The 24,913-nt window shown below is 51.0% G+C and overlaps 2 protein-coding genes across 9 annotated transcripts in view; both read left to right on the top strand.

Annotated features, from left to right (window-relative positions):
* The window catches only part of Jakmip1 (janus kinase and microtubule interacting protein 1), a 93,477-nt gene that overhangs the window by 41,373 nt on the left and 27,191 nt on the right, over positions 1-24,913 (top strand). For all 8 annotated transcript variants that reach the window (XM_087909084.1, XM_087909083.1, XM_087909082.1 and 5 more), the window contains exons 4-9: positions 9,076-9,285; positions 10,209-10,328; positions 13,104-13,250; positions 13,884-14,024; positions 15,468-15,527; positions 23,880-24,008. In XM_087909084.1, the coding sequence (XP_087765210.1) occupies positions 9,076-9,285; positions 10,209-10,328; positions 13,104-13,250; positions 13,884-14,024; positions 15,468-15,527; positions 23,880-24,008 (807 nt within the window). The remainder of the gene's footprint in view (positions 1-9,075; positions 9,286-10,208; positions 10,329-13,103; positions 13,251-13,883; positions 14,025-15,467; positions 15,528-23,879; positions 24,009-24,913) is intronic.
* Positions 15,732-23,971, top strand: LOC146893882 (uncharacterized). Its single transcript, XM_085691971.2, has one exon. The coding sequence runs from the start codon at positions 20,545-20,547 to the stop codon at positions 20,749-20,751; it is 207 nt and encodes a 68-aa protein (XP_085548097.1). The 5' UTR covers positions 15,732-20,544; the 3' UTR covers positions 20,752-23,971.

Here is a 24,913-nt window from a genome sequence, read left to right as displayed (position 1 = left end):
TTCACAATGTGAGGATTGTTGGTACTGCATCAATTCACAGAGCAAAACACACTGCAGATGAAAGAAATGCCAGAAGTCAGTCATCCGAGCTGCTTTATCAGGAAGGAGGACAAACAGATAGACAGACAGACAATTGAATTGGGTAGTGTGCTTGCTGTGCAGGCCTGATGATCCCAGTTACGTTCCAGGAACCCTTGGTGGGAGGAGAAAACTGACTCCTATAAGTTGTCTTCTGACCCTCCATGCATGCCATGGCACGTGCATTCCCATACTCAAATGCATATGTCATAAAACACACTATGATAATTATGACGATGGTAATAGTAATAATAAAAATTAAACCTTTCAGAAAGTAGAGCAAGGAAAACTATAAAGATTAAGAATTACTGAAGACAAAAACCAATAAAGAAACCAAGAAGTTCAGAAATTAATTAAAATTGATAAATTGATTCAGTACCGACAATATTGATGAAGGGAAACATGGCTAACTATAAGTCACAGGGGTGGGCTGGGGTCAATGAAGGGCTGACATTGAAGACACCCTGGGTTGTGTGGACCAACAGATGAGATGTACTTAGAGGAACTGGCGGCTACTAGCTCATGGTACTTCCACACACAGAAGAGCCTGGACCTGGTTCCCCAACAGGAAAGGCCTTCAAATTTCAAATATTTAAGGAGGAAATGAAATGAATCCAGGTTGTATCAGCTGCTTGCCTCAGTGCTAAAATCAAATACCTGATAAAAATGTCCCTCAATGGCCCAGCGGTGGTGGCGCACACCCTTAATCCCAGCACTCAGGAGGCAGAGACAGGCGGATCTCTGTGATTTCGAGGCCAGCCTGGTTTACAGAGCTAGTTCCAGAAAAGCCACTCAAGAAAGGAAGAGTTCATTTGGGCCTCACAGTTTGAGGGTGCAGCCCATCCTGGTGGGGAAGGCGTGGGGCAGGCAGGAGTTGGAGGCAGCTGCTCACAGCGCATTCCCTGGAAACAAGGAGAGATGGATGGATACGGGTGCCCAGCTGACTTCTGCTTACTTAGTCCGGAACCCCTTGCATGGGATGGGGCGTCCTACCTCAATTAAACCTCTGGTAACATCCTCATAGACACACCCAGAGGTGTGAATCCTAGCTGATTTTAATCTGGTTAAATTGACAGATATTAACCCTCACAGTACCAAAGGCATCTAGGAAATAGAGGAGTAGAAAATATCCAAAGTTCTTAGCTAATGATGTGTGAAGAATTGGGGGATTCTTATCTTTTAAGAACATAGCTATAAGAATATTAATTGAGTAGTAACAAAGAAAGACCAGGGCTATATTGGAAGGCTAAGAAATCATGGGCCAGGTTGAGTTAATTATGGAAATGTAAAGATCAGTTTAGTATTTACGGATTTAAAGTCAGAGAGTATACTTTATTTATTTTTGATGTTTTGAGACAGGGTCTCATTGTATAGCTTTGGATAGCCTGGAGCTTGCTATGTAGACCAATCTGGCCTCAAACTCAGAGATCCACTCATAGAGGCCACCACAGGCTTTAATCTGGCAACTAAGTAAAGGATTAAACCCTATCTGGCCATTTTCATCAATGCATTCCAAGCATTTTAAAATTCATCTTCCGGACTTACTCTTATAATATCTGAATTAAAGCGGAATTGCTCTAATCTGACAAGCTGTTTTTTAGGAAATCTGCTAACAATGTTTGTCGTAATGATGAACCAGCTAAGGTTTCCCACTCACGTTCATGACCAAAACAAAGGGACTGTTAGCACCTCTTCTGTTCAGCTCTGCACTAGTCAGGCACAGAAGACCACAGAAGAACTAAGTTCTACCGGTTGGAAGAAGAGGAACCTGGTTGGTTATATGTGAATTCTGTGATGCTGCTGCAGGAGTCTGGGATCTGCTCCCTGACTGTCTCATAGCACAGACTGGGTAATTATGGGTCTGGAAACTAGAAAGCCAAGGTAACAAGGTAACATCAGATTCTATGTCCGGCGAGCACCCTGTTCCCATGATGGCACCTTCACAGCCTTGTCCTCAAACAGTGGATGGCACAGAACAGCAAAAGGGAGGCACGTGATGTTCAGCCGCTCCTACAAGGTCGTTAGTCTCAGGGCTTCTCAGAACTAGCAAGCACATTGCTCCAAGCTCTGATACTAAGTAGATACAAAATACCCTTTGTTTCTATACACTAGCGGCTGACTGCTGGAAAGGGAAGCACTTAAATCGCAGGAAGAAGGCTCCAGGAACAACTGGAAGGCAAGTTGTGTAGGTGTTCTACCCAGCTACAAAGTCTTGCTGCGAAGAGTTAGAGAGCCAAGTAAACAGTTTCCATTGCTGAGAATGTTGATAAAAGTGAATGCAAGCTTCCCAGAATCCAACTTAACTTTTTTCAGAGGCTATTGTAAGAATTTTCCTGTATGTGTGTGTGTGTGTATGGCGGGGAGGGTTGGTAGGATAGAGTGGAGCCGGCCTGGGTTGCAGGGGAGGGAGGCGATAAAAACGACAGCGAAGACATAATGACAACTAAGCATTTTCTTACCCTGGCCTCATAAATTCCCAAATGACAGTTTGATTCCCCAGAGTTCAGGGTGGGTAACGGTAAGCAGCGCATAGGAGGCTTTGCACTCAGCGTGGATGATGGCTTCCCACGCCTGCGCAGATGGAGCCCCTCGCTATTAACACCACCAAACCTATATGTTCTAGCTTCTTCCTGAAACCGAGTTCTTTTAGGGCGGAATTTCATGCAACTGGGAGGAGTGGCTGGATAGTCAGGGGGGGGGTGATAGCCCTGCCCCTCCTGTGTGGGGACGTCAGTAGTCAAGTCCAGCTGGGATGAACTTTCCTGAGTACACTCTGGGCAGTATAAAGATGGTGTTTCTGTTTGAAGGGTAGGACTGCGCAGCACAGACACTGTCAAGCAGATTCTAAGTTAGATCTAACTTAGATTTGAAGACTCTGGAGTGGCAGGTGTGTGTGTGTGTGTGTGTGTGTGTCTGTGATGTGGGGCTGGAAGCTACCTGCATGCTAGACAAGCATTTTTTTCCCTAAGGCACACTTCCATTTTTTGGAGTCACAACCTTGAAGAAGGAAAATTTGCAGGTGTCAGATGACTTACTGACTCTCAGACCAAATTCTCAGCACAAAGATTTATTTGGCCTGGAGGGACAAAGGGCAGGGGATAAGAGACAAAGACAGGAGGTAGAGGATGGAGAAAGGGAAGGGAACAAGGAAAGGGGGCAGGGATATTTATTTGCCCCGAGGACTGCCTCTGAATAGAGAGGAGACAGATGTGGCCCGTGGGCAAAGGGCAGTTTATAAAGGTAGATTAAGGGAGAAACCCTTTGTTGGAATCAGGTGTTTAATTTTAATTAGGCATGTTAATTAAGTGAGCCAAAGGGGGGCTTTTGATTGTTGGACTTCAATACTTTGATAGCTGAGCTTTGTTAATCAGCCTCAGGAGCCGAATAAGGATATAGACCTTGGTAGTTAGCTTTAGAAGTAAGGCAGAGTGTGGGAGGGAAGGGCAAGGCCTGCCAGAGCCCTGCTCAAGCTGACCCAGAGCCCTTCCTGACCAAGTTACAGCAATTGAAACAGTGAGGCTGAGGGTAAAGGCAGATCAAAGGAACAGAAGGGGCTCGAACAGCCCTGTAAATATGTGACCACGTGACTAAGGAAAAGGCTATCTTTGCGTAGTAGGAGATGGATGGCATTTCAATAAACAACACTCAGACAGTGGTGTGTCTGTATGGGGTGTTTCTGCTGTGACATATTTATATATGTTATGTACAGCTGCTGGGGTGGCCCAGGTAAGAGTCCAGTAGTCCCAGGAAATCATCAGAATCTCTGTGTCTCACACATGGGAGCCTGTGTCTTCTACATGGGAGTGTTGTGAGGCAAAGCAAGCCGAGTAAGCCTGTCAGTATGGAGACCCCGGACCCAGCCCTGATGCTCTATGAAAAGGGGAGAATGAGATAAACATACTTTCCAAGGAATGGGAACTAAGCTGGCACCAATGCTGCTCGGGCAGAAAGGGAAGAATGCCTAGGAAAGATGCACTAAAAGGTGATCCGTGGCCCTTAATTTAAACCTCAGATGATTGCTTAGATAAAACATTGAAGCATGTGCGGCCGAGAAGCAGATGTGTGGCCAGGGATGGGTGAGACCTGGGCCATTAATGAATGCACACCCCTGTAAAGCTCTCCCATCTCCCCTGAGGTGTGCCACTCTGAGAGGATCCAGAGCAAACAACAACAAAAAAAAGGGCTCGGCTGAAAGCTAACTGAAGAATCTGAGAATTTGTTTATGCTTGAGGAAGAGAGGAGGGCTGTGCCATAGACTTTCCGGTGGGACAGAAGAGGGATGGCAGGAGCAAACAGATCGCATCAGTAGTTAGTCCCAGCGAGCACAGAGCTACCAACCCCCTAAAAGGAGAAGTTCCTACAGGAAGGTCACACATTAAACACAAAGGCCTGCTTTCCCTGAAGGACAAAGAAAAAATGCTATGCAAATAGGCAGTTAATACTAATGTGAATAATAGCAAGTTGGTTAAAGGAATATTACACAGAAGTGTGGAAGAGTGCATTTCTGATGTAACAAGAACTTGGGTGAACTCAGACATGTGCCAGGAGTAAAAAGCCAACCCGAGGATGAGGATGAAGGCATATCTCTACCTAGAGGGAGGGCAGAAGGGGAAAGAGGATGGTGGCCCTGGAGGACAGAGTGGAGGCTGCCAGCAGGGTGGGGCTGTGAAGGAGGAGCAGCTCCCTTGGACGTTTGGTAATGTTTCCTTGTTGCCCCGGGAGGATGCATCACTCACAGGCAGCCAAGGCAGTCCCGGCTGGTACAGTGTTTGCACTTATCGGAGCCGTGTCCTCACTTGGCATATTTCGGGGTGACTGGGATCAAATTGGAGCTGGCTGTGTAGAACTGCACCATGCAAGGGCTCTTTTGAGGTCTGTCAGTCTCTGTACAGCTGCACCGCCTCATGCACACTGAGCACAGTACCCAAAGCTTTGTGGACTCCTGCATTCGACACATAACAAGAGGTTAAGTGGTCAAGGAAAGGAAATGGACATGCTGCAGGAGTTTTGAGGAGCAGCGATAATGCTCTGTCTTCTGCTGACTCTGAACCAAGCGAGAATCAATCAAAAGTGTTAGCAGAGGAGGAGGTAACAGATTTCCTTCATCATCAGCAAAGCTAGGCTGGAGAGTATGTGGTTCGGTAAAGGCCAGGATGACTCTTAGCTTCTTGTTCCTGTCCAGACTGCAGTTCCCCATTGGACAGAAACCCTGAGCTGCAGACTAGATAGTCGCCCAAGGCCTGTCTTCTGCTGGTCCAGGAAGAGGAGGAGACAATAAAGGCAAAGCGTTTTACACTCTGACTTCGTGCCTTGGCTCTGTGGAATTGAGTCACATCAAGGGTTGTCAAGGAAAGTCATTTCCTCACCCCACAAAGCCCAAAGGTGGTGTCCAGGTATTCCCCCCCAACCACAAACATAAGCATTTAGACTTTTGGTTGTTGGTTTGCAGCGACAGGACACCAGCAGTAAGCTAGTTAAGCAGATGTAGATATTGACCCGTTCTGCTTATTAGAAAAACCAGAGTAGCTTCTTGTACTGTGGGAACCAGTAAACCTGGAGCCTGGGCTTCCCTTATCTATGTGACCCCTTTTGGCCCTTAGTTGGCATCACTGCCACTAGGGGGCAGGATGGCTGTGAGAGATGTAACACAGTGGCATTTGGTCTCCAGGCAGAAACTCGAGAGAGGGTGCTGAGTGCTGCTGGATTGGGCTAGTCAACCTAGCAAAGATGTGGGAATCACCATCCTACTTGACCCCCCCTTCCCTTAGCTGAGTACCTGGAAGGTCTCAGGAGCAAGAGCAGCAGCCAGCAGCAGCAGGGAGCATCACCAACTGACACTAGTACACCTCCCTGTGGCCCCAGTGAGAGGGCCACCAGGTGCTGGGCCAGTTTTGTTCGCCATGAGACCCCAGGCTCTGTGTGAGGCAGTGCACAATGGTGCCCCAGATGGCTATGGTGAGTCCCCACTGCAGGGCTCCTGCTCATCACCAGCAAGGGCATGTTTAGACCCCTGGCAAGATGCTCTTTCTCTTTGTGCCTGCTCTGGCCACCTCTGCCTCCTGGGTCAGAGCAGTGGCATGTATGACAACTTACAGGAGCCCCTTGGAGGCGGCTTATGACAAAGTGAAACTAAAGACTCAGGCTGCTAATTGAGTGAGCCGATCTCTTTTGCAGAGCTTAGTAAGGAGAGGAGGTAGGAACAGTGAGAGGAAGGGGAGGAGGTGGGAACAGGGAGAGGAAGGGAAGGAGGTGGGAACAGGGAGAGGAAGGGGAGGTGTAGGAAGAGAAAGGAAAGGAAGTGAGAATAGGAAGAGGAAGGGAAGGGGTGGGAACAGGGAGAGGAAGGGAAGGGGTGGAAACAGGGAGAGGAAGGAAAGGAGGTGGGAACAGGGAGAGGAAGGAAAGGAGGTGGGAACAGGGAGAGGAAGGAAAGGAGGTGGGAACAGGGAGAGGAAGGAAAGGAGGTGGGAACAGGGAGAGGAAGGGGAAGAGGTGGGAACAGGGAGAGGAAGGGAAGGGGCGGGAACAGGGAGAGGAAGGGAAGGGGTGGGAACAGGGAGAGGAAGGGGAGGTGTAGGAAGAGGAAGGGAAGGAGGTGAGAATAGGGAGAGGAAGGGAAGGGGTGGAAACAGGGAGAGGAAGGGAAGGAGGTGGGAACTGGGAGAGGAAGGAAAGGAGGTGGGAACAGGGAGAGGAAGGGGAGGAGGTAGGAATAGGGAGAGGAAGGGGGAGGTGGGAACAGGGAGAGGAAGGGGAGGAGGTAGGAATAGGGAGAGGAAGGGGGGAGGTGGGAACAGGGAGAGGAGGGGGAGGTGTAGGAAGAGGAAGGAAAGGAGTTGAGAATAGGGAAAGGAAGGGAAGGGGTGGGAACTGGGAGAGGAAGGGGAGGAGGTGGGAACAGGGAGAGGAAGGGAAGGAGGTGGAAACATAGCCCAGGTGCTCTGGATGATGGCCAGTCACCTGTGGCCTTCAGTTCCTCCTGTGTGAAGGCATGTTCTTTCACAGCAGCAGGAGGAACTCTACTTTTTTTGTTCTTGTTTGGTTTTTTATTTCATGTATGTGGGTGTTTTGCTTGCACATTTTTGCACTGTATGCATGCAATATCTGTGGAGGCCAGAAGGAGGGCATCAGACCCCCTGGAGCTGGAGTTACAGATGGCTGTGAGCTGCCATGTGTGTGCTGGGGCTCAGACCCAGTCCTCTGGAAGAGCAGCCAGTACTCTTAACTGCTGAGTCAGACCCTAAAATTCTTTTCTTCAAAATGTCTAGATACCAAACAACAAAACAAGCTAGGCATGGTGGTGCATGCCTTTCATCCCAACACTCAAGAGGCAGAGGCAGGTGGATCTCTAAGTTTGAGGCCAGCCTGGTCTACATAGAAAGTTCGGGACAGACAGGGCTGCTTTATAGGAAGACCTTCTCAACATCTCCCTCTCCTCCCTCAAAAAGAAAAAAAAACCCTTGCTTATAGCAAGAATATCAGAAGGCATGAGAGCTCCAGGCATGGTGGTTCTAGGTTCTGGGCATGTCCAGGTTAGCTAGGAAGCAGGAAGGAGGAGGCAGAGCCTCCCTGGGCTGGTGGGACCTGGAGCCCCAGGGAACTCTGCCCTGGGGGAGAATCTAGAGTCCCTTCTGGTTCACTATGTGACGATAAAACACCAAACCCAAGATGTTACCAGGACCAAGTGGCTTTGAAGGCTCTAGAGGAGGGTTCTTTCCACCTTTCCCAGCTCCCGGGGTTGCTTCCGGTTTTTTTGTCCCTGACTATTCAACTGTTTCTTTGTAAAGAAAAACATATCCAGAGGTCCCAGAGAAGATGAAGATTCTGGATGACACTCTAGTTAGGACCTTGTCCTCACAGGGGTACTTCCCTGGTGGTTGACTTCATATGAGTAAGTTGAAGGATGGTCTGGGGTTTCCTCTGCAAACCTCTGTCTGTGTGACTCCCTGATCTGTCTGGCCAGACATGCTAAGCTCTGCTCCCTGTTTGATATGCTGCCCAGGGAAGATTGGTTTTGACTGGGCTGGAGTAGGCAAGGATACAAGTGTCCCTCTGTGCCCAAATAGGGGCCTCCCCACACCTGCAAAGGGGGTTCACTGGAGCCCAAGCAGGGTTTAGGTTTCTCATAGTTCTGTGACTCTGGGGTTCCAAGGGAAGTTAGGATTTGGGAAATGTAACATGAGGGGCTGGTTTGTTGGGTTTTCTGTCCTTCCCAATACTCCACGGTTGCCAAGCCCCAAAGAAAATCACACAGAGATCTCCATAAGTTATACAACTGATTGGCCCATAAACTCAGTCTACTTATTAGCTCTTGTAGCTTATATTAACCCATTGTTCTTATCTATGCTAGCCACATGGCTCAGTACCTTTCTCAGAGGGTCAGCTCACATGTTGCTTCTTAGGTGATCTGGGCTGGACTGTGGGAAGAGCTTCCTTCTTCCCAGAATACTCCTGTTCTCATTACTCCACCTCCACTTCCTGTCTGGTTGACCCGCCTATACTTCCTGCCTGGCCAATCGGCATTTATTTAAAACATGATTGACAGAATACAGACAATTCTCCCACACCAGGGACATGCATATCTGCATCCGTTGTTTGTAGGATCCAGCCATCCAGGAAAGTATTGGTGAATGAATGGGAGGCAGGAGCAGTCACCTCCAGAAGAAGCTCCTCTGTGAGGAAGCAGGATGGGCTGACCTGCTTGGGGCCCATAGGGAACTGATGGATTGGGGTGTCTTGGGATATCATGTGCTCTTTATTGTGAAGAGATGACTGAGTAGGACTGAGTTGCAGCGGGAAGTGCCCATGACTGCAGATGCTCAGACCTAGACCTGTGCTTCAGTGTTTGTGAAGTTAGAGGTTCTGGGCTGCAGACTCTCGCTGCCCCACATCCAGATCATTCCCAATTCAGTGGACCCAGCATCCATCTGAAGTCTGGATGAGGCCACCATGGTCCAGAGTCAGCATGTGAAGGCTCATTTTTTTTTTCTCTTCCAGATGGACGAGATCAAAGGGAAGGAACGGGTGATCCTGGCCCTGGAGAAGGAGCTTGGTGTACAGACTGGGCAGACCCAGAGGCTGCTACTTCAGAAGGAGGCTCTGGATGAGCAGCTGGTCCAGGTCAAGGAGGCTGAGCGCCACCATAGTAGCCCAAAGCGGGAGCTCCCTCCTGGCATTGGAGACATGGCAGAGCTCATGGGTGGGCAGGTGAGGGATAGTATCTTCTGCTAGCCGTAGAGAAGACCACCCACCCGCATTCTTCCTCTGCTGGCTACTACTTCCTCTGCTGGCTAGCTAGCTCAGCTTGCTAGCCCTTCTGTGACCTTTCTTATTCTCTCACACTCCCCTCCCCACTCCTGCTCCTCCCTGGGTCCTTCCCTCCTTTACCCATATTCTGTGTGTGCCAGGCTCAGCACTCAGCCCTGAGAAGATAATGAAGAACTGACTCTCTGAGCCTGCTGGGGCTGGAGTCAAAGATATGGACATCTCAGAGCAGGGTACACAGCGGGGACTCTGCAAGGAGAAGGGCCCTGGGCAAGCCAAAGAGTGGCAAAGTCAGGGACCCAAAGGCAAGAAGGGTTTTCCTAGGGGCTAGCCACACGTGCCAGGGCAAGGGTGTGTGGGGGCAGCCACCTGTCCTTTGGCAAAAGGAGGCTGAAGCAAGCCAGCCTGCCGGTCTTCCTCCCTTCCTCCCTCCCTCCTTTTCTCCTTTCCTTCCTTCCCCTCTGCCTCTTCGGATGTCATGAATGCTCTATGCTGAATGTTGCTTTAGGTGCTGATGTTTGAATGTTGAGCAATGACAGCCTGCTGTGGAGGAATGTAGTAGCATGTTGTAGAAACCACACTGACTTGTGGCAGGTCTTTAGAAGACACGCAGGGTCGGTGGGTTGCACATGTGTGGGAGCTTTAGCTTCAGCTTCCCTGGGCTTGTGTTGGAATCCTACTGAGGTTTTTGAGGTCTCAGGCAGGTTGAGGTGCAGTGTCCCTGAAGGATGTTACAGGAGTGTCTGTCTGTCTGCCGCCTTGTTCAGCACCCAGTCCTCTAGACAGGTCTGTCCCCATTGTGTCATCGTTGGGTCTTCAGAGCCTCCACGGAATCATTTGAGCTTCTTCAAAGTTTTTATTTTTAGGATCAACATATGGATGAGCGAGATGTGAGGCGATTTCAACTAAAAATTGCTGAACTGAATTCAGTGATTCGGAAGCTGGAAGACAGAAACACCCTGCTGGCAGATGAGCGGAATGAACTGGTAACCGCGCAAGACACATGGCGTCTGTGGACGCGAGGAAGGGGCTGGGCCAAGGGATGGGCCAACAGAGTGGATGCTGAGGGCTTCCTGGTCCCCCTCCCCCCTGACCCCGTGTGTGTGTGTGTGTGTGTGTGTGTGTGTGTGTGTGTGTGTGTGTGGTGTGTCACACTCACTGAAGAAATCTCTGTTTGTTGTCTGTTTAGGGATCCATCTTTAGAAAACAGTTGGGGAAGTCAATAAGAGGGTGCTGGATAGGGTGCTCACCACAGCGCTTTGTAATATTAGCAACAGAAAGCAACAACAAACACAGGCAATCAACACTAAAGCCTCCCGCACAGGAACTGTGGGGACTTTCCAGATTGAAGCAGCGCAGTCTTGAGGAGCAGATGTCACCAACAGGAGACTCTGCCTGTAGATTGCAGGATGAGAGCAGTTTACAGGGCAGGCTTTGTAGTGGGGTCGGATCTGGAAAGCTGTTCATTTAGGTGGCGTGGTTATGGATAATTCTACTTTTATTCTTTATTTACTTGGCATAAAAGTTGATACATTTCTATTTTTAAAAGTGATGAACATGCATGCTGGTAGCTTAGTTGCTAGAATATTTGCCTGTCATGCTGGAATTCCCGGGAGTGGGGTGGGGGTTTCATCTCCATCACTCCATAAACCACATGTAATTCCAGCCTGTAATCCCAACACCCGAGGGGGCAGGTAGAAGGATCAGATGTTCAAGGCTGTTCTTCAGCTCATATCAAGTTATGAGGCCAGCCTGAGCTACGTGAGATCCTGTCTTAGATCTCTCTCTCTCTGTTTGTGTGTGGTGTGAAATGAACACAGACTTATAGTTTAAAATAAATCTTTAGTAAAACTAGTATGCATGAATATGCTTATTTCTGCCATAGAAACAACTAAACCTCTTTTATGTTTAAACCCGCCCCCCCCATCTCTTTCTTTCACTATATCTTCTTTCTTGTGTGTGCCACTTGTCGAGGTCAGGAGACAACTGCGGGGAGCTGGCTTTCCTTTTTCACTGTGTGGATTTGGGGATGGATTTAAGTTTAGCACCTTTACCTGCTGAGCCATCTCGCTGGCCCCAGCTAAGCTAATTTTCATCGTTAATGCACAAACCTTTCAGCAAAAGCCTCAAGATCTTGGTGCTCATTCTGGCCTGGATTGTGAAGGAAAATGTATCTTCACAGGTTTAGCAGAAAGAAAATTAATTTCTTCCTAGTGTGCTTGGAGGCATACCTCAGATAGCGACAACCAGACGATCAGACTTGGGCTATACACCCATGACGTTTCTACTTCTTGCTTGAATATTCCCAAGCTGAATAATCACTCGTGACCACGTGGTAGTTTACCGAGGAGAACAGGAAAACACACTTTCAGGTGGAAATGAGGAGGCAGTCAGGACTCCCCACTGTTTTGACTTCTGATCTGGGCGTCTACACATTTCACTTTAATCAACACATCCACACCCCAAGGGCCGGTGGTTTGATTTTGCCTTTGCAAAGTGGGCTCTTTGTCCTCACCCACTGTGTGTTAATGCTCTGCAGTGCGCCTTGCATCCCTGGTGATGAGGCGTAGGCTTTGCTGGCTTGGACTTTGTGGCGTGGCAGTGCCATGGCTTGTTGGCCAGCCTGCCTGCCGACCATTTAGGTTGTTCCTGGCATCTTCACTATTATAAACAATGCCAAGAAGCCTTGTGCCTGTCTTTGCTTTAAGTCAGTCACCATCATTCTTGAATGGGAGCAGGGGTAGATCTCCACAAGTGCCTCACGGGTCACGTGGTGCCTTTGGTACCTGACACACAATATCAGAGAGTTTAACATTCACAGAAATTGAGGGTGGGTGCTCGGGTCAGCCTCTGTGCTGGATTCCTGCTCTGCTTCTAGTTCTGTGACTGTGGCCTCAGTGACCACAGGGCCACCTCTTTGCTCATGTTCTGGTGTATAGCATAGTGGCCATGGCCCTCCTGGGTGGAAAGGGGATTCAGTGAGAGAACTGAGAGGGTCAGAGCTAGTTCAGGTTCATGGCAAGGACTTGGTGATTTGGCAGCCACTTCTGTGGTGGTGATATGAGGAGATTTCAGTTGCTTCTGATTGTGGCCCACTGGAAGAGCTTTGCAAAGACAGATGCTGAGAGATGCTGACAGATACCGCCGATGCTTCAATTTTATGGATGAGGGAACAGGCTGAGAACTTGACCATGGTTGTGCAGCTGGACAGTGACCCTACCATTCCACCTACTGTGCTTAAGAGGAAAAGGAGTAGCCACTTGTAACTGTACAGCTCTCTGCTCTTTCCCCCTGTTGCCCCTTGCGACCTCTCGCTAGTCTCTTTCACACTGATCTGGCCCTCACACCACATGCTAAACACATAGATTGTTTTAGAAGGTGGATCTGACCCCAAAGCTTTTCTTGCCTCAAAGATGTTAGGAACTGGGGTGAAGATCAGATCACCAAGAGGGGCATAAGAGTAGTTCCCAGAGGCTGAATAAATGACAGCCTAGAAGGACACCCCACTCTTTTAGGGACTGTCTGCTTGGAGATTGTGGTAAGTCCCTCCAGGCTGTATGACTGGACTGACCTTTCTGCAGGAGGCGGCCCGGCTCTGGCCAGGGCTGTTGTCTGCAGGGTGTTGCCCCGTGGTCTGCCGAAGAATGGCCAGGAAAAACTGGGTGACTGGATTGACCACCAGGGGTCACGCTCCTGCAGGGACAGTGTTGAAGCTCTGCTGGCGTGGCTTGGCCCCCGACCGGTGTCTGTCCCCACTGCAGCTGAAGCGCTCTCGGGAGACGGAGGTGCAGCTGAAGCCACTGGTGGAGAAGAACAAGCGGATGAACAAGAAGAATGAGGACCTGCTACACAGCATCCAGAGGATGGAGGAGAAGCTCAAGAGCCTGACGAGAGAGAACGTGGAGATGGTGAGGCCCAGCCACGGAGCCCGTCAGCTTCCTGCCCCTGGCCAGACTCTGTGGTCCATGATCTCCACCCACCCCACCCCTAGGACGCCTCAGCAGTGGGATCAATTCCCAGCTGGCCTTGTAGAATCAATAGGGCAGGCTTATCCCCTGGGTGGATGACGGTCTGTGACTGTCTCACGCTTCATGGATTCCTCTGGGAGCAGTTACTGCTGTGGGGGCTGTATATGAAACATGGTTCGGGTTTTCCTCCATCAGGGATGACTGGTGTCTGTTGTCTGGGTGGTTGTAAGATGCCGTCATGTTCATTGATTAGAGTGCCCATTTTACAGCTTAGAAGACTGGGGCGTAGGTGTGAGTGTGGGCAGCCTCTGGTGGGCAGTCTCCCCCGCCCCCGCTTGCCTACCTAGCCTTCTAGCTTCCAAGACTCGCTTAGGACATCCTCTGCCCCGTGCCCTGCCACTCCACCCTCTCCGGTGAGCACCGTTGACCACGCCTCTGGCTTGGCCTTGGCCTGCAGCTCTGTACCTCCCATCTTGGGACCAGTTGTCTATCACCCCCGCCTCCTGAGCCCCACAGAAGCGCTGTCCTTCACACTGTGGCACACCACCACACTCTCTTTCCTTCCGGCTGCAGAAAGAAAAGCTGTCTGCTCAGGCCTCCCTAAAGCGACACACATCCCTGAATGACCTCAGTCTGACCAGGGATGAGCAGGAGATTGAGTTCCTGAGGCTGCAGGTGCTGGAGCAGCAGCACGTCATCGATGACCTCTCACTGGTACGTTGTCACTCTCGGCCAGGACGGCACCCCAGGAGGCAGAGTCAGCAGTGAGCCTCAGGGTGGGAGTGGGCCCTGACAGCCCAGCCTCCAGCACTGGCTCCCCTGCGATGCTCCAGAAAGGTGGCTCAGCTCAGCTGAGATGAGATCCGGTGCTACCTGGGAACGGTTTCCATGGCAACCTACTTTTCAATTGGCTCCTGGCTTGCCGTGGTGAAGAGGCAGCATAGATCTGCTATGCAGGGCCTTTGAGTTATTATTAACTTATACTTATTTTTGCATTTAGCCGCTGCATACCAGGAGTTTGAGCCTGCAAATCTGAACTTTGTTATCAGACCCGAGTTTGACGGGCCAGCTAAGGCTGCGGGTGGGCTTTGTGACTGACTCTTCAGGGCTGGTTCTGTGGAAAGGGGAGGGGAGTGAGGCTGCTGTAGAGAGGGGATGTCCCTTGCAGACGACAGCACCTGACAGCACAGTCAGGCACACCCTCAGTGGACTTAGTTGGAGCTCAGACGCAGAGTGGGCTCTGCTTACTCACGAGACCTGTGTGTACGTGAAGGTTCCATCAACAAGACTTTGAAGGCTGGGAAGCCATGATCATATCCTAGAAGGATGAGACCAATGCCCTTTTTCTGTCCTCCCTCCCTCCCCCTGCTCCCTGACACTTCCTTTCTTTCTTCCACTATCTGTATAGCCATCCATCTTGGCTTCATTATCCAGATAGCATAATATAGCTGGGGACGACGAGACACATTTGCTGAAGGGACAGTGAGTGAAAAGAAAAATGACAAGGCTAGGGACTAGCGTGACCAGCCTGCCGGGGTCTGATGGGTGGATGCTCAGGCTCAGGCTGAGTCCAGCTTTGTCCTGCTGGAGGGAAAAGGTTGTGCTGAGAGCGAGAGGGCCTGGATCCATCCGGGTACAGTGCCACCCCCAGCTCTGCCACTCCTACCGCACAGGAGCCCTTTCTGCAGAGGATACCCACTTAGCAATGCTGCAGGACAGCTCCTAGCCCCACACACCACAGCGAGGAAGAAACAACTGGAGAAAATAAAGTGGTCACCTGGCCAGTTCCGGGATTGTAGGAGATTCCACCCTGGCTCTGTCCAAGCCCTAAGTCACAGGCACCTCAAACTGCTGTGGACCCTGCCGAGGCCAGCAGGACTACTCCGAGGCCACGCTGCTTAGACTTTGCAGCCTCTTGACCCAAAGAACAATCCAGGCTTGCCTACGATGGGATGGCCCATCAAGGTGGATGTTTTCTTGGGAGATCTGCACCCAGAGAAGGGCCTGAGTGAATGTCTTGTCACCAGACTCTCAGTGGGGTGCCTAGAATGTGACCTAGGCCACACAGTAAAGGTGAATCTCTGAGTCTTAACTGTGTGGTGTGGTGGCGTGGGGGCCTGGCTGCAGGTGCTGACGGGTGGCTGTGCTTCCCTGCAGGAAAGAGAACGCCTGCTGCGCTCCAAGAGGCATCGAGGGAAGAGCCTGAAGCCCCCCAAGGTGAGCCTGCCATGTACCTATCAGGAGTCTTTAGGACAGGCCGGCCTTAGAGGGTCACAGGGTCACTCACAGACCCAGAGCAAAAGCTTGACCGTGTAACACGGCTGTGTTGGCTGTTGAAAGAAAGGCTCTTATGGCTGTCTCAAGGCTCCATACATTACGGCACAGTAATATGACCTAGATATGGTAATTTATTCATGGAAAACTGTATTTGGACCTTGGGTTATATATGTCCAAAATTAAAAGCATAAATACCCAGGTCTTCTGAAGGGTTTAAAGGACCCTTGGCCTTGTATTATGCCACCCAACACCATGCTCTGGGAACTCAGCTTTGGTGATTTACACAGAACGGTGTTCTTTTTGTAAAATGTAAGTGTGTTTTCTCCCAGAGGCAGCCTAGGTGTCCTGTTGAGGGAACTCTGAAATGACTGGGGAGACTTAGAGACCCTCGTGGGAGGTTTCAAAGAAGGCGTGGTTTGTGTGTCCCTCACCCTGACTACCTGTCTGGGATGGGTCCACTCCTTCCTGAACTGGGACCCGCTGGCTTCATCTTCTGATAGAGAGACGGTTGTAGAGAAATACTTTCATATAAGAAAAACCATGTAAGCGTGATAGCAAATGGCCAAGGATGCGCTCTCTGGTGGAGTCTGGGTGACAGTAGGGAGTGGTGGGGACGCTGCCTCTTCTGGCACAGAATACTGGTTGGCACAAGGTGAGCCAATGGTGCTAGACATTCCGCTATTTCAAGGGCAGTGTAAGTCCTCTCCTCTGTGTGGTGGAACACACTTATAACCCCCGCCCTGGAGAGGTGGAGGTGGGAAGATCTAGAACTCCAAGCTAGCCTCAGCTAGCTGCTGAGTTGAGGCCAGACTGGGCTATGCTCAGTAAGCAAAGAGGCAAGGGAGGTGTAAATCCTGACATACTATTTTCCCAGGACTGTCTGAACAAAATACTACAAAATGGGTTACTTGGAATGAGAGAAAGTTACTGTCTTATAACTCAAGAGGCCAGAAGCCTGGCCTTAAGGGGCTGGCCAGGCCATGCTCCTTCCCTCTGGCAGCTGGAGGTCTCTTTTCCCCGTTTCCTTTCAGCTCCAGTGATAGGGAGTATTCCTTGCACTATGTCAGCCCATAGCTGCCTCTGTGACCCTGCAGGTCACACTGACGTCTTCATTAGGGAGACCAGTCATGGTGGAAACAGAACCTCCCCTGGCCTCAGTTTGCTCTCTTCTATAGTTTCCCTTCCACTGACCAAGTAAACTCACACGTCGCAGCAGCACATCCTGTACTTGAGCATATCTTCTGAGGGGACACAATTCAGTCACAGCACCTTTATATAAAATCCAAGACTTTTAATGTGGATGTCAATGTCAGAACTACTGTAGAGCATGTCAGACGTGTTTCTGAGCCACGTCTGGCCCACAGGTCGCCCGTGGTGGCACTAAAGTCAGTGTCTGAGCTCATTGGGTGCTTGGAGTCATTAGTGGCCATGCCACCATCTCATTTTCTCCCACGGCCACCCTGTCTCTTTCAGTTACAGGAGATAGATGCAGAGCAGTGGGCTGACGAGGCTGGACCTCCAACTCACTTGAGCTCCAGGGCCCAGCTTTCTCCATCAGGCCGAGCCAAGTCAGGGCCAGAAGCCCAGGAGGCTGGGCATGGTGGTGCACACCTTTAATCTCAGCACAGTGGAGGCAGAGGGCTATAGTCTGAGACCAGCTTGGTCTACACAGCAAGTTTCAAGTCAACTCAGTCAAAGACCCTTTCTAAAACAGACAGACCAACCAACAGACAGACAGGAAAGACGGGTTGGAAAGTGGTCCCGCACAGCTGGTGTATATTCACAGCTGGGTTTACCGCATCCCAGAAAAGCTGGGAAAGAAAACAGTGATGGAGCCATGGCCCCTCCCCAGGGCCAGTGTCTGTCCCACGCTCGGCTGGGACTTGACTGCATTCTCACTCAGCATCACTCTAGAAATGTCCATCAGCATCACACACTGGCCTCGTGAATATGAATGTTTATGGCCACACAGTCTGCTGAGTGTGTGGGTGGTAACTTGTTCAGGGCTGAGCAGCGCACTGAGAGCTCACAAGGTCCTCCTGTGGTTAGGGACAATGCTGCAGTACCTGTTTCTGCCTCACGGTGACCTCACTAACAGCTTTCAGCCGGCTCCACTGACTGCTTGCTGCACATTGCCTTTGGTAGAGCTAATGGCCTGCCGTTTTCCCTTCTGGGGGACGTTTTGCTTCTGTCGATGTCAATGAAGTAAAGTCCTTTTGCACAGAAAGTCTGGATGATTCTGGCTGCTGCCAACTCAGTGGTTGGAAGCTGAGACTAATGGGGAGAAAGCGCCCCCTGCTGCTGGAATGAAGATTGTGTCGGTTGGCAAACCTGTCTGTAGCGCATGGGAGCCCCCTTCTACCCTGACACAGAAGTTAGAATACTGAGGGTAGGCAGCTGAGTGGTTTGCTGATCAAGCTGGGCACTAAAAACTCCATAGTTCGAGGTTCCCCAGAAATTCGTTGCTGAGGTCTGGCTATTTCAAGCCTATATAGGCTGTGAAGCCTTGATCCCAGACTCTAATTTTGAAATTTAAAATGTTTTCAGTTTCAACTTTGAACATTTAGATTCTGGATTCTGGATTAGGGATACTTAACTGATAAAGTCTATAAAAGTTTCTGCCAATCAGAAAAGATCAGACTTGTGTCCCCAAGTATCTCAGATAGGAGTGCCGGCCGGACCTGTGCTGGAATGCTGGGAATTAAAGAATCGGAATCTCCCACTGGTCCCCAAATCTGCTGATCGAGAGAGAAGTTCACAGTGCACAGGCAGTGAGTCACCCGTGTGTAGCAGGCACAGTGGGTTGTGTCCCCTGTCCTGTTTCCCTGTCCAGCACAGAGCAGGAGTCTCCAGAGTGGCTGACTGACTAAAGGCACTGCCTTTCCCGAGAAAATGCATTTGTAGGACATGGCCTACCTCAGAGAAGCAGGGGTGTGAGGGTACGTCAGTGAGAACACTGAAAGGCTGGGTTTGGGAAACCTGTGTGGATCTTCTTTTTCTCTCCTCTCCTCTCCTCTCCTCTCCTCTCCTCTCCTCTCCTCTCCTCTCCTCTCCTCTCCTCTCCTCTCCTCTCCTCTCCTCTCCTCTCTTGTCCTCTCCTCCCCTCCCCTCCCCTTCCCACTTCTTCCCTCCCCTCTCCTCTCCTCCCCACTTCTCCCCTCCTCTTCCCTCTGCTCCCCCTCCCCTCCACTCCCCCCCATCTCTTGCACGGGCGTTTTTAAAGATAGAGTTTTTTATCGCCCAGGTTGACCTTGACCTCTTGATATAACTGAGGATCCTCCTGCCCCTACCTCCTGCATGCTGATTACACGTATGCTCCACCAAGCCCAGGTTATGCAGTGGGAAGAAGGGGCCTGTTTCAATTTATAGATTACATTTCATCATGGGGCAGTCAGGGTAGAAACTCAGGGCAGGAATCTGAGCAGGGACCACGGAGGACTGCTGATTACTGGCTCCCTCTCTGGCTGCTGCTCAGCTAGCTTTCTTCTGTTTGAGAACGGCAGTGTCCACAGCACCAGTCACCAAGACAGGCCCTCACAGACATGGCTGCAGGCCAGTCCTATCAAGGCAGCGCTTCAATCGGGGATCCCTCAGATGACTTTAGGCTGTGTCAAGGTTGAGAGCTGAAACTACTTGGCTTATTGTAGTTGGCCTGCTAAATCCAGATGCTCAGGCCCTCTAACCCACAGTCCAGCCTTTGGGCTAGTGTCAGTCTCCTGTGGTGTTAGCCACCCAGCATGTGAAGTCTGCTTGGCCATGCCCAGTCGGAGTCACCTCCTCTCTAGGGACCTCGCCTTACTGTTGACAGTAATGAGTCCGCTCACAGCACACCTAGTCATCCAAACCTAAGCCAGGGCCTAGAGGCTAAGTCTGCTGCTTGTGGAAAGCAGGGCCAGAGGGTTGGCGGGCATCTCTGGAGCAGGCGCTGCTGTGGTATGACTTCCTGCCTAGGGCATCCCACTGCTTTTATGGTGTGATTTTTGCCGCTTCTCAGCAACTATAGGCCCTTTTATCCCCCATGGTTGTTTGCAGCTGAACCCGTTCCTAGGTAGTCCTTCCCTGCTGTTGCCCCAGGAGCTTGTGTGACTTTGTCATGTCCTGTGTGTCTAGTGACTCACAGCTGCCAGCACAGCACCCCACCAGCCCAGAGGTTCAGGGCAGCGACTACACGAAGCTGTCATACATTTTATGCCCAGCTTGCCTGCAGGGCTGGTCCTTGGCCCTCATGTGGGAGAGATGAGGGGTCACTTCTCCTGCCCTAGTAGCACTTCTGTAAGGGCTGCATGCCTTTATCCAACCCTGGACCCCTGTCTAGGCCAGGGACTGATGACTCCCCTGTAACTTAGGAGGCACAGCTTCCCCTTAACTCTCTGTAGAGGTTTGTGGCAGGCCGTGTAAGCGCTAAGGTAAATAAGCCCTGAGTGACACACTGCAGAGACAACAGTGGACTGAGTGTGCCCAGGACATCCATGGGTGGTGGTGATTAGCTGGAAGATGTCCCAGGCAGCTGAGGGAGGAGGCACCCAGTTCTTTGTGACTTTGGCACAGAACAGCAGGCTCTCTCTCTTCATGGTACCGTTGCTACTGCTGTGCCCAGGGACTTGACAGCTATCCAGGGACCTGAAACTGTTGACAACAGTTATGGGCATAATGGAGGCTGGGCCCTAGGAGGGAAGTTCCCGGAGGACATGCTGGTTTAGAAGCTGTGCTCTATGATGAATACCTGGGCCTGGAAACTGGCTCTTCTCCGTTGATAGCTCTGTCACCAGCATCTGGGAGCCGATCCAAGGTAGCATCGCTGTTACCAAGGGGACACCCTTGGGGCATCCCTGTCCTCCAGCTTCTGCCGCTGACAGTATTCAGGAAGCTGTGAGGAGTGCTTTTTCCTGGGGTTAGAGAGAAGCTGGGGATGGCCTGTCCACCCAGCACAGGCTAGCAGTGCCGGCACCATCCCAACATGGAGTATATCCTGTTTGTGCTTTATTTCTCCTTCTTCCTCTGCCTCTGTGCCCTCGTGTGCCTCTACTTCTCTGGCTGCCAGGAGATGACCTATAGGCATGAAGGTATGCAGCTCGCTGGGGTGGGGAGGGTCTTGGCAGTTCCTGGCTGCCATTGGAAGGTCTTGTATCTTTCAGGTGATTCTGACTGGATGCTGGGAAGGTAAAGAAAGGAGTTGATGAGATGCTGGGGTCTAGTGGAGGAGAAAGAGAGAGAGAGAGAGAGAGAGAGAGAGAGAGAGAGAGAGAGAGAGAGAGACTTTCCTTCTATCTGCCAAGCATGAGCTTGTGTGTGTGTGTGTGTGTGTGTGTGTGTGTGTGTGTGTGTGTGTGTAGAAGAAACATTCGATCTGCAGGCATTTTGGTGAAAATTACTTTACACACACAGACACAGACACACACACACACACCTCATGGTAGCTCAATGAACATGGCCTCCAACTTAACCATATTTCTGAGAATGACCTTGAATTTCTGAGCCTCCAATCTCTACCTACATCACATGCTTTGCATCCAGTGACTCACAGCTGCTAGCACCCCACAACCATGCACCCCCACCATGCTGGATAATCACTCTACCAAACAAAAGACACCCCTAGCCCCCAAACTACATTCTAAACTTTGGATTGGTTTATAGAAATGCCGTTGGATAGACTGACCTGCGTTGTGAGGAGGGTGAACTAGAGGGGCAAGCCCCTCACAGCCAGTGCACTTGGCATCTGTGAATTGTTGGAACTCTCCTGTCCAAGAGTTGCAGGGGGCACATACCCAGGGAGTTTAGACTCGAGGAGCACAGGCCACTCGGCAGCATGCAGGAAGCAACGTTTCCTGGTGGCTCTCCCCCAGCCTCTGGAAGCAGGTGTGGGCCGCCTCCTGTGTGTCTACAGCCAGGAACAAGTTTTGCGGTTTTCAAGGGGATAGCCACTGTGTTCACTTTAAACACTGAGCTGGCGTTTCTGTCTTGTGTTGTGTGGGTGAAGCTGTAGGGGAGAGGGAGGAGGTGGCTGTACCGGCTTCTCTGTCATCTCATCGCTTAGACAAGGGAGCTCTTCCAGGCATGAGACAGCCTGTGGGCACACCTCTGTAATCTCAACCTTGTGGGAAGTGGAGGCAGGAGGATGGAGTTCAAGGCCAGCCGGGACAATGTGAGACATTATTTAAGAAGGAAAATAAGGCAACAAGGAGCTTGTAAAGGAGACAAACTGACCCACCCACGTGTTTTGACCGAGAGTCTGACGGAGCCGGAGCCGAAACCCAGCTGGCTCAGGGCTGCTGGGGAAATGCACTACTGTACATAGTTATGGATTCATTTCCACTGTGCAGGGTTTCACTGTGACTCTTGGTTTGTGCCGGCTTCTACCCTGTAAGTAGCTCCTAGCTTCCCTTGGTGCAGCACGGCTCTCCGTGGGGCTGGTCTGCTGTGAGGCTCCATCTGGGCCTGACCCTGGGCCGCTGAGTTGGGAACATCAGCAGTCAAAACCTTGTGATTAGGCTCTGTCACCGAATACTTAATAAGCTGTCTCCCTGACCTTCTGAAGCAGGTTAGCCTAGGAAATGGAGCAGGATTATTAGCCCCAGACTCATCAAGAATGCTAACAAACACCGTGCCCTGATCTTGGGAAGTATGTTTTAGCAACTTCCTGGGACCCACTTGGTAGGGGGAGGAGCAGAGACCTCACTCCACCAGGCCACCAGTTAGCACAGCCAGCTCACAGCTCTGTCCCCAGAGCCCAGGCAATTAGCAGTGTTTATGAAAAATAGGGTTGGCCAGGGAGCAGCTCAAGACATCAGGGGTGGGTGTGGAGCTTGAAGCAGAGGTGAGCTGCGGGTGTAGACCCCATTGCTCCCTGGAGTTTCTAATACCTGTGGGCCTGGGGCTTCCTTTCTGAAGGCAGGGGAGGATGCTGAAGGCCCCTTGGACTAGATGAAGCCTAGCCTGGTTTCACTGCCCTACCTTCCAGCTCACCTGGACACAAAGGCAGGGGGATACCCAGTAGATTCTGGCCATGTGAACCTTCAAAGAGGTCACACACAAACCCCAAATCACTTGACAAACATTCTGGTGGAAAGAGATGATTGGTGCCTTGTAAAAACCTCTGTAGAAACCTTAACTGTGTAAGCTGGCCGAGAAGTCCCTCTCTGTCCCTTCTCTGCAACATGAAAGGGACTTCCTCGTGATGCTGTCACTAGAGACCCAAACCTCCATGATTTCTATCCGCACACGTGTAACTGCAAGCGCACATTGGCGTCAACCTACAGAGAAAGAGATGCCCTTTGGGTATGAGGTGCACCATTCCTCCTCTGTGGGCTGGGGAGAGGTATGGAACTCGAGGAGTTTCTGGCAGCCCAGAGCTGACCACTGCAATGAGGCTGCTGTTTTCTCACGGGCATAGGAAGCCCTCTGTGAAGGCGAGGAAGTCTCTCAAAGAGGGTTGTTTAGGACGAGAATAAAGAGCAGTGTACTAGAGCCAGGAGCAGGGATGCGTGTGGAGGCTGATGGCTGATGGAGGTAGCCTCCTGCAGCAAGCACTCCCCTGACTGCTACCCCACCTGGTTTGAAGCATGCATCTCTAGGCTCAACCTTGTCTGGCTCACAGAATCTGTTCAGTCAGCAATTACTGAATGAATGAATGAACAAATGAGTAAAGCCCCATGTCCTGTACAGTTTGGAGTGAGAGAGGTGTGGCCAGAGTCTCAGGTCGTTGGCACAAGGGACATTCAAACTGTGGGATCTGAGATTATGAGTTCGGGGCTCTCACACTATTCCTTCTGATTGTGTCAATGTTCTGAGTGTGCTGTCCTCAAAAGGTAAGAAAAGTTGCCTCTTAGGCAGGCCTGGGAGGGACGTGGGCCATGCAGCTGCTTCTCCAGCTCAGCCCTGGGGTCTTTGCTCAGCGCTCCTGATCACGTGCCCCTTTCCTGACATCCCATGTCGCAGCTCCCTTTGGAGCCAGACATCCCACTCCGCTCTTAGACTGCTCCTGGTGCTGGCGCCACAGAGTGGGTGAGGTCCCCTTTTGTGCCAGAAGGGTGGCAGCTCATCTCTTGCCGGGAGGGACCTAGGGCTCAGAGAACCCTGTGTTTAAGGCCAACCCAGGAGTTGCATAGCCCTCTCTAGCTGTGGCACCTCCTACCACCTTGTCATTGCTACACTAGCCACATCTTCACTAGCTGCCCTAGCGGCCCGCTCTGTCCTCTGCAGCTGTAGATGGGCTCTGAGCACCTCTGCCCTGGGCTGGCACGGATAGGCAGCTGTTCTCTCCTGCTCCTGACGTCATGCTCGGGTCTCTTACAGAAGCATGTTGTGGAGACATTTTTTGGATTTGACGAGGAGTCCGTGGACTCAGAAACGCTGTCCGAGACATCCTACAACACTGACAGGACAGACCGAACCCCGGCCACACCTGAGGAGGACTTAGATGAGGTAAGCAAACGGCAGTATGCTGGGGACCTCCCACCTTCGTGTTGGCCAGGGCTGCTTCCTCTCTGAGGTCAGTCCTGCTGTGCCTTATCAGAGCCCCAAAGCAGGAAAAGCTGGTCTTTGTTGCCTTGAGGGGAACCAATGAGCACCTTCCCCAGAGCCGATCTCCTTTGAGACTTCAAACCGCTAAGGACACACCCAGATACTGACCCTGTGCTCAGCATTGCAGATAAAATTATGTGTGACTTGTTTCTTATCCCCGCCCCCACACAGGTGACAGAAGTGGTAACAGGGGGTGACTTTCATAAATTCTAGGTGTTATTTAGTACAGACTTTCCCCTGGTGCCGCAGCCCACAGCAGGCTCCTCTGCCTGTCCTCCCCGTACCTCTCAGTGACTGTCTCCTAAGCACTGGCCTCAGGGTGATGCCATCTGGTTGTGGCAAGTGCTGATGGAGCTTTCTGGTGTCACATGTGCCCCTGAGCTTCCGGGATGAGTCTAGGCATTACATCTGTATCTCCTTCTCTTAGCTCTTTGGGCAGCAGCCTTTTACAGACCCGTGGTTGGAGTACATTCAAACTCCTTCCTGTTGGCTGTTTCCTTGGTGTTCCCTCTTGAGTGATATCAGGACCCTCAGGAAGATGCACCTTCATCTCAGTCATCCCACTGACCTCAAATTCAGTTGCTTATGGTTGGAGGGACCAACCCACGTTGGAAACACCATGAAGGCCAGGTCCTGTCTGAGTGTCTGGCCAAGGTTTTGCTCCAACATTATGTCTGGTTTTTACAAGCAGTCGTGATAGCTGCAACAGTGACTTGCTACATCAGTCACCCTGCCCCATCCTCTCACGACCACCTGCAGGTCTGTCTCCAGAACAGAAACTCTCAGAAAAGACTTGTGGCCAGAGG

Source organism: Myodes glareolus, chromosome 8 (assembly GCF_982192425.1).
Source record: "Myodes glareolus chromosome 8, mMyoGla1.1, whole genome shotgun sequence".
NCBI lineage: Eukaryota > Metazoa > Chordata > Mammalia > Rodentia > Cricetidae > Myodes > Myodes glareolus.
This window is presented reverse-complemented; position numbering and strand designations above follow the sequence as displayed.